Source organism: Octopus bimaculoides, chromosome 3 (genome assembly GCF_001194135.2).
Source record: "Octopus bimaculoides isolate UCB-OBI-ISO-001 chromosome 3, ASM119413v2, whole genome shotgun sequence".
Lineage (NCBI taxonomy): Eukaryota > Metazoa > Mollusca > Cephalopoda > Octopoda > Octopodidae > Octopus > Octopus bimaculoides.
Genome location: NC_068983.1, coordinates 4819756 through 4829725, shown reverse-complemented (window position 1 = coordinate 4829725; position 9970 = coordinate 4819756). Strand labels below are relative to the sequence as shown.

The following is a 9970-nucleotide window of genomic DNA, read 5'->3' as shown; positions in this document are numbered from 1 at the left end:
TTGCCTTGCAGGTAAAATTTGCAGGTTCTTGGGTGCCTTCCAAATTTCTTATTTCCTGTAGGGTCTTGGATGGCATTGGATACACCTTGGGATTTTCTACTTTTTGTTTGGTGGAATGGGGTTTCGGTTTTTACCTCTTTATACCTGTGTTCCGTTCTTCCTTTTCTTGTGGGCACTGTTTTCCTCTGGTTATCTCTTGGGGTGAGGGCTTCTTTCCTTTGTAGGATCACTGGCACAGAGGGGCTTCTATTTGCTGCTTCCTTGGCTCCACTATCCTTTTCTGCCTGGTCGTTCACAGGAGTGGGTGATCCATTCTTTTGAGGAGCCACTAGATCAGAGAGACTTCCGGGTGTTTTTTCCTTTTCCTCCTCTCCATCCTTATCAGCCTTTCCACAATGGTTTTCGATTATGACATCTAGGGTGTCAATGTGTGGTCTGATGAGTGCATACGAGTGGAGGAATTCATTCTTCTTCCGCTCTATCTGATCAGTGGTTCTGTGAAAGCCATTATTCTTCAGTGCAGCAGTGATGATGTTGTTTGGGGGATCGCCACTAGCAATCATCCATGCTCGCAACTGGATACATATTACGAAACAGCTGTCAACAAATGGAATATAAATCTTGTCTCTCACTTTTCTTATATACTCTGCACTGTTGAGATTCCTGGATTGTCAGAATGACAATGATGTTAATCTTCCACCTTTGTGTTAATCAATGCCTTTGTTAATAGCCAAACACCAGGCGGAGAGCTTACTGTGAGCTCTGTTTGATGTTTTGAAACCCTAGTCCTATTATATTCCAGCCTATTCAGTTGAAAATGGATAGGAAGCTCACTGCTTGGAAACAGGTGAGGTAGGTGACAGGAAAGGCATCCTACTACTGAAAATCTGCCTCAACTGATTCTGTCCATCCCATGCAGGCATGGAAAAGTGAATGCTAAAACAATAATGATGATGGACTGCAACCTGGGTATTAACACATTTCTGCAGTTGCAGAAAAACCAAGTCACAGTAGAATGATAAAATATTTGACATTGCATGAAATGAATTTTACAATTTTGTGTGTGATTTAAATGGTTCTTCTACAACGATGCTGTTGTTACCGTACACTGTCTTAGAACAAATCACTCGCTAGACAGACGCAATTGGGAAATTAAAATTGATTTATTTTCAAAATCAACAAAAGTTCAATTATTGAATTTTACCATTTAAAAATTCCCTTTTTTTTTTCCCCAATTTGAACATTTTTGTTTAAACCTTTCTGTCAACAATTAGGAAACATCCAGAACCTGTGTATGTGTGTATAGAGAGAGAGAGAGAGAATAAAGGAATAAATAAATCTAGATGCTCACCTCAGCAGCACTTCATGCTGAAACCAGGCTACCAAAGTGTTCAAACATTAGTATAAATGTTGTACCTTTTAATCAACCAAAGAATGATTGGTTATACTTCAGCTAAATATTATTAGGAGCACTCCACATCACCAAGGCACGTATACCAAATAGGTATATTATAATCCACACAAAGTAAATAGCAACAATTTTTATGTAGGAGTAGAGAAGCCAAATTAATGCTACCCGTTTCGGTCCATGGCTATTTATTTCATAATATGCATTGCAAAATAATAAATTTAGAGCCAGTTCACTTTGTTAGACATTTTTGTTTTGACTCACCACAAAAGAGGACACCACATAACTTTTGTAAGTAATGGGAAATAGATGGTAGCAGTTTGTTAAAATATAGATAACTTTTATTTGATTTATCTTTTCCTTCATATATATATATATATATATGTGCACAGGAATGGCTGTGTTGTCTGCTTCCCGACCACGTGGTTCCGGGTTCAGTCCCACTGTGTGGCACTTTGGGCAAGTGTCTTCTACTATAGGCTTGGGCCAACAAAAGCCTTGCAAGTGAATTTGACAGATGGAAACTGAAAGAAGCCTGTCATGTATATATGTGTGTGTGTGTGTGTGTTTGTCCCCGACTACTGCTCAACAAGTGTTGGTGTGTTTATGTCCTCGTAACTTAGCGATTCAGTGAAAGAGACCGATAGCAGTAAGAAGCTTAAGAAAGAAACTTAAATACAAGGGTTGATCCATTTGACTAAAATCCTTTCAGGCAGTGCTCCAGCATGGACACAGTCTAATGAACGAAACAAGTAAAAGAGAATATATGTATTGTAAATTTTTCAGAACTTGAAGAATTTATCTCCTGTGTTCTCCATGAATCTACACTGAAACCTCAACTAAAGAAGTTGCCATGGTAACGTCCCGTTTGAGATTCCAGAATTCCAAAAACAATGCAAAACATCACAATAAAACTACTGACAGAGATTCTTGCAAACTGAAACCAAATCTGGATATTCAAACTTGTAACCAAATTTCAGAGTTCTTTCTGGCAGAATCTTTTGGCCTTGCAGTACTGCTTTGGCTCTCTCTCTGCCATACACAAGGTTCATAGCAAATTCTGGCACAGGGAAAATAGCTGGACGATTCATAGCTTTTGCAAAAGTCTGTGTGAATTCCGAATTTGTGAGAGGCTGTGGTGCTACTCCATTTAGTATTCCATTGACATGGGAATTACAAACGGCGTATTGATATATACCAGCAATGTCAGAGATGTGTATCCATGGAAACCATTGGTTACCGGAGCCAATTCTTCCACCCAGTCCCAGGTTGAAGACAGGGTAAATATTTTGAATGACTCCACCGTCTCTTCCAAGAACAATGCCTGAAAGTAGTAAAAGGAATTGGATTTCCTGTCTTTTGTTTGTTTATTTTGTAGACAAACAACAACAACACATTCAGAGAAGGAAACAAAAAAATACTTACCAACTCTGATAATAACCCGTCGTACAATGTTAGTGAGGGAGGGACTTAATGTTGATGCTGTCTCCCATTCGGAGCAGAGCCCAGAAAGAAAGTCATGGTCGCCACCTGGACTGTATTCGGTAGAACTGTTCTCGTCATCAGGAGCATAGAAGCCTGAAATGGGAAGAATTTGATCTGTGGATTAACATCTTTGTGTAGCATTTGTTAGATAAGTGTAGGGCTTTCGATTTATGGAAGGAAAATGATGTGATGTTTGTGGCCTTTTGAAAACAATTTGACTGGGCACCACATTTAGTAATTTATTGGGGGTCTGAGGAAACTAGGAGTAGACAAATGGATTGTGAAGGTTGCACAAGCTTTGTACAAGGAAGTAGCAAATAAGGTGAGTGTTGGAAATGACTTCAGTCTTGAATTTAGTGAATGCCTTACAGAGAACTTTAGGGGAATCACACTTCTAGATCAAGTTATGAAGGTCAGGGAGAAAGTCACAGACCGATTCATCTGTGATAAAGTAGACTTGGATGAGATGCAGATGCTTGCTTTGACCCTGGTAGAGGTAGCACAGATGCAATCTTCCTAGTGAGACAATTGCAGGAGAAACACCGGACTAAGAATGAACCATTATTTTTGTTTTTTGTTGATTTGAAAGAAACATTTGGCAAGTACCACATTCAGTAATCTGGTGGGCATTGGGGAAATGACGTGCAGATGAGTGGCTTCTGAGGACCGTACAAGTGATTTATGAGGATACAACAAGTAAAGTGAGAGTTGGTTATGATATCAGTGGTGATGGAGTTAGTGTGAAGGTAGGAGTACATAAAGGTTTGGTTCACAGTCCTCTCTGATTCATCATAGCCCTACAAGTCATCATTGAGGAGTTTAAGGACTAGCTGTCCATGGGAACTTCTACATGCTGATTATCCAGTCCTCATAGCTGAATCCAGAGGGGAATTAGACAAGAAATCTTGGGTACAGAAGCTAAACCTGGAATTTACTTGAAGTAAACCTAGCAAATTCAAAGGTTTTAATAAGTAAGGAAGATGACAGGATTCTGGTACCTTCCAGGAAATGGCCTTGCTTATTATGAAGGAAAGGGGTATGTATACGTTACCAATTTTGGCAGTCTACTCCCCCACCGCCCCTTTCTCCTTCCCACCCATTTCTATTCATCACCATTAGTTCTCTCTCTTACAGTTTCCTATTGATCTTTCTCTCTCTCTCTCTCCTACATATGAGAAGCCATGCAAATCTTCTACAAAGCCTGCTCTCATAGTAACCACCCCACTCTCTAGCATGAAGCTGACCCCACTCCTCCAGGGTTTGTGGTCCTGAGAATTGCATGGTGACCATAATAGTGCAGGCGGCATGATAAAAAGCAACCAGTCCACACTGCAAAGTGATTGCCATTAGGAAGGACATCCAACCACAGAAACCATTCCAAAGCAAACATTGGAGCAGAATGCAGTCTTTGGACATGTTGGCTCTTGCTGAGCCGTTCACCCCACACCAACATGGAATATGGACATCAAATGATGATGTATTTGTAGATGGAATAGTTACAACTCTAATGGTTTTACTTAGTGGGTCTGGAGGAAGGGGCAGAGTCCATCACTGTCACAAGCTCTCTGGGGACTGAGGAGCTGAGGTCAGTGAAACAGTTGCAGGTCACAACTTGTAAGAAAGAAATGGCAGAGAAGGGATTTGAGAGGGACTGATGTTTTGTGGGAATAAGGACTGAATGTGTTAGACATCTGAAGAGGTGAGAGGTAGAGAGAGATGATGAATGGGTCGGAGAAGGCTGTGTGGAAGAGGGTTGAGACTGGGGCATCCATGTATCTGCTCTACAGCAACACACCTATATCTGCCCCCTTCTATACCTTAAAACTCCCAACTGGCACATAGCCACACCCCTCAATACTACTCCCCCTTCCCAGCTTAGGGATTTTGTTTTGCAAGGTACTTGGTAATACTGTTAGTGCTGGTGCCATGTAAAAAAGCACCCAGTACACTCTGTAAAGTGGTTGGCATTAGAAAGGGCATCCAGTCATAGAAACCATGCCAAAGCGGACAATTGGAGCCGGGTGCAGCTTTGTAGTTTGCTAGCAAACCGTCCAAACCCTGCTGGCATGGGAAATGATGATGATGATGATGATGATGATGATTCTTTCTTGTAAAAAGAAAAAAAAAACTTTCAAGGTTTCCACTTACCTATGGCAGATGTACTTACAAATACTTCTGGTGGTGTCTGGGCACTTGAAATAGCTGTTACCAAAGTTTTGGTAGTTTTAATACGACTGTCATAAAGATCTTTCTCAAAACCTGCGTTCCACCTGAAAGATGTCAATTAAAATAAACATGTCTTGAATAACTGCAGGATTCCATTTTATCAAAATGCCATCTTTATTCTTTAACAATCTCAAATGAGTATTATTCAGAACCTCCACACTCTTCATTGCTGTCATCAGCTTTTCCATGCTTGCATGGGTCAAATGGAGTTTATTGAGGCAGTTTTTTTACAATTAGATACCCTTCCTGTTGCTAACCCTCAATTATTACCAAGTAAGACATTTTGAAACATGCTTCCATGGAAGATTACAAATGAAAGGGACAGCTTGTATGGTGGTGACACTCATTTACAACTATCATGTGATGCTAGGAGACACAACATCTGAGCATGATAATTGCCAGAGCAGCTGTCTGGCTTCCGCGCCAGTGGCACGTAAATAGCACCATTTGAGTGTGATCGTTACCAGCGTCGCCTTACAGGCACTTGTGCCGGTGGCACGTGAAAAAAACGTTCGAGCGAGATTGTTGCCAGTGCTGCTACACTGGCTCCTCTGCAGGTGGCACGTAAAAAACCCAATTTTGAGCGTGGCCGTTGCCAGTACCACCTGACTGGCCCTCGTGCTGGTCGCAGGTAAAAGTACCCACTACACTCTCTGAGTGGTTGGCGTTAGGAAGGGCATCCAGCTGTAGAAACTTTGCCAGATCAGATTGGAGCCTGGTGCAGCCTTCTGGTTCACTAGTTCTCAGTTAAATCGTCCAACCCATGCTAGCATGGAAGGTGGACGTTAAACGATGATGATGATGATGATGACATACACACACATATCTAAATATTCACATAAGCTTTGTTCAATTTCCCATTACCAAATCCATTCACAAAGCATATGAGTCCAGGGCCACAGTAGAAAACACTGGCACAAAATGTCATGCAGTGCGACAGAACCTAAAACCATGTGGTTGAGGAACAAACTTCTTAACCGCACATCCAAACCTGCATCTGTAGGAACTGAATTGCCTAACCAGAAGTAAACCAAAAGTGAATGGGGGCTAGATTAGGTTCAAGTGGTTATAATGGTGATGTAGACATAAATCCTCATTGCTTAACATCCGTCGTCCATGCTGGCATGGGTGGGACGGTTTGACAGGAACCTGCACCAGACTTCTGCAACTGTTTTGGCAAGATTTTTACGGCTGGGTGCCCTTCCGAACACCAACCCCTCAGCAGGGTGGACTTAATGCTTTTTACATGGCACAAGCACAGGCGAGGTTTTTACAGCTGCACGCCATTCCAAATGCCAACCACTTTACAGTGTTGACTGGATGCTTTTAAGTGGCACCTGCACTGACAGGGTCACCAAGTACTTGAGAATAAGTAACAAAAGGACTGTCCCTTATTACTGAATCCTAAAAACGAGGGTCAGAAGGATAACAAGTCCAACCCTATCTCTTGAATGATAGCCAAAAAAAATACAGGTATCAAATTTTAGCACAAGGCCAGCAATTTGAAGGGAGGGGCTAAGTTGATTACATCAATCCCAGTACGCAACTGGTACTTATTTTATTGACCTAAAAAGGATGAAAGGCAAAGTCAACCTGTGATACAATGTGCCTGAATATAGAAATAGAACGACTGCCACTGGAATGTCTTTGATTGTAGTTCTACTGGATGGGCATTGGTATAGGACTATAACAACAACTTAGTCACACTAGTTCATACGATAAAACCTCACCTTCTTAATGGATTCATTAAGTTCTCGCCTGCCAAGTTAACAACAGCTTTACAGTCATCAGGAAGTCCATTTTCCTGAACATCTTTCTGTATGAAGAAACATCTCAAGGTTAAACACAGAGAAGAACGTGACATTTGGTGGGAGAAAATAAATTAAATTTAAGTCTATACACATCCCTCCCCCCATACCAACTCATTCGCATCGTTGATCACCCCTCCACCATTCATTTCTATGCCCTACCCAATGTCCAAGCTATCATCTACTCTTCCTTACCTCCCATTCAATTCATATTTATCATCAACACCCACCACTTCAACCTTTGTTCATCATTCAGTTTATTTGCACCCCTGCTCCATTTTTAGTCACCCTTCACTCATCACCATCACCATCACCATCACCATCACCATCACCACCATCACCATCACCATCATCATCATCATCATCATCATCATCATCATCATCATCATCCTTTAACAACCATTTTCCATGCTGGCAAGGCTGGAGAGTTACACCAGGCACCATTTGTCTGTTTTGACAAAGTTCCTATGGCTGGATGCCCTTCCTAATGCCAACCACTTCACAGTGTGGACTGGATGCCTTTTACGGGGCACTAGCACCAGTGGAGTTGCATGACAAGGACCTCTTAGTTGAGAGAGGGAGTGGAACTGAGGGAATTGGCTGTGTGCCAGGCTAGAGGTTAGAGTATAATAGAGGGACAGAGATAGTTGTCTTACTATAGACGGGATACTTGGTCTCCCTTTTAAGGAAAAGGAAGGTGGGAGAGAATTAAAGAGAGGGGGACAGTCTATCCAGCCACTCCTTGTTCTATCCACCCTGAGAGCATCATTGTAGCACTGTTGCCACCATTTTTATCTCTCTTTCCAGCTCCACCTCAGTTAGTCCTACCTGCTTTTCTGAAATGTGAGTAGCCACATAACTCCTCTATGCTAAAATATCTGTTCTGTTTTGGCCCCTTCCTTCATACTTTAACCTCTCATCACCAGGCATGCACAAAGCTGCCTCCCATTCTACAGTCCAGTTTGATCTTAGTCTTGTGAGTTACATAGTAACCTCACAAATGTTGGGGCATTAAAAAAAAAACAAAAAAACACCTAGTACACTCTGTTGTGTAAAAAAAAAATATACCACAGCAGACACTGGAGCATAACATAGTTTAGTTCTCTAGCTTGCCAGATCCTCTCAAACTGTCCAACCCTTGCTACGTTGGACTGATGTGAAATGATGATTTAGGGAAGTTTTTACAGTGTGACTTACCCAAGTAATTTTGTTCAAACCAGCAGATCTGGACACAATTATGACTTTATAACCAACAGACCTTAGCTTCTTACAAAGATGACGTCCAATGAAACCACTTCCACCACCTACAAATTGATAGAAATAGAAAATAACCTGTATAAATTGAAGGGAATAAAGCCACATTATTCACTGTTAATGTTAGAGGAGAGGACTATGAGTAGACGTTAGTAGAGAATTGGAGATGGCAAACATTTTTGCCTCTATCTTATAGTGGGGATTCAAAACTGAATCCCTGGATATGTGGTCAGACATCACATGCAAACCACCATAGTTTCACACAATTGGTCTATTAAGTGACCGATCAGTATGAAGCAACGGCATAGACAGGTTTTCTTGAACATTCTAGAATTTTACTTTCGGTCACCATAAAAGCTGTGTGGCATGCATTTTAACCAACCGGACGACCCAGGAAGTTGGCTATGGCAGATGGTACAGAGAGAAGACAGGAACCCCTGTTCCCATGAATATAGCACAATTATTTCCAATTATGTTGGGCAAGCCACATGTTGCTGTATCAATATCTTGCTGTAAACTCCAAGCAGTATCTCTCTCTCTCCCAATACGTATTTATTGCTGTTGTTATCTGTAAAAGGTCAATGTAGTTTGTCTTTCTGTGCAATAATAAAATCTTCTGTTAAACATTCACGAGTGTTATTCAATTACTTCTACACCCAACCCAAGAAACAGATTTTCATTCTTCAACTCAACCAATCTCCACCACAGGCCAGATCAACAACCTCCAGGCTGCGACAATGTTAACTGATACAGCATGAAAACAAGGAAGAGGAGGGGGAGGGAGTTGTGACTTCTCACCCAATGCAATGGCTTCAGCAATGTGGACTGAGATAAACACCCTCAATGCACCTTAACAGCTGCTGGTACTTGGAGGAGTTTGAAGAGCAGGTGAGACAGTAGGTGAGGAGAGGCCATTGCAGTAGTAGTAGTAGAAAAGTAGAGGGAGGAGACAAGTCACCTGAGAGCAAGAAGTCAGAGCATGTTGGTGACTTCTTGTGAGGTGGCCATTTTATGGAGGCAGACATGTAAAAAGCACCCATGCTGTCTCCATGTAAAAAGCACCTGTGCAGGTGTCCCGTAAAAAGCATCCAGTACACTCTGTAAAGTGGCTGGTGTTAGGAAGGGCATCCAGCCATAAAAAAACCTTGTCAAACCAGACAATTGAAGCCTGGTGTGGGTCTCCGGTTTGAAAGCTCTGGTCAAACCGTCCAACACATGCTAGCATGGAAAACGGACGTGAAATGATGATGAAGGTGAGCCTAGGATATTTTATAAGTGCGATACAGGGGGCCTGATACCATATCAGATGTGGAAGCAGCATTTACGTGACCAAGTGGAGTCAGGCTTGAGTTAGAGACTCTCAGAAGCTAGCGAGGTTAGAGGCTTGCTCACCAGACAAGTCAGAACATTGATCTTCTTACTACTACTCGGCCGTATTATGTTACAGAGTGGTCACTAGTCACTGACCATTTACTCCAGTTAGTGCAGTAGGTCTCCACTGGTCACCAATCTTTCTTCCACTTTCTGGGGTTTTTAAGGAATACCTTTTTTTTTTTTTTTGTAGTTTTTAAGTAGCAATTCTTGGTATCTTCCCGAGACGCTAATTACAGAGGAATTTTATTTTATATCAAATTGCCAAGTTTGATAGAAGTTAACATATTTGAAGCGAAAGAATGGCAACTTACATAATGTGAGATCGTGAGCTAATATATCTTACCACATACACACAATATCTTGTTTACAAAACAACAGCCTGACCAACCACGAGCATAATATATATATATATATA

At 41.6% G+C, this 9970-nt stretch overlaps 1 protein-coding gene across 1 annotated transcript in view; it reads right to left on the bottom strand.

Moving 5' to 3' along the window:
• Positions 1–2161: 2161 nt before the first annotated feature.
• LOC106877360 (epimerase family protein SDR39U1) overlaps positions 2162–9970 on the bottom strand; it is a 19538-nt gene continuing 11729 nt past the window's right edge. The window contains exons 3-7 of the mRNA XM_014926244.2: positions 8125–8259; positions 6850–6935; positions 5042–5163; positions 2834–2986; positions 2162–2732 (exon numbers count right to left, since the gene is read on the bottom strand). Of these exons, the coding sequence (XP_014781730.2) occupies positions 2323–2732; positions 2834–2986; positions 5042–5163; positions 6850–6935; positions 8125–8259 (906 nt within the window). The 3' untranslated portion in view covers positions 2162–2322. The remainder of the gene's footprint in view (positions 2733–2833; positions 2987–5041; positions 5164–6849; positions 6936–8124; positions 8260–9970) is intronic.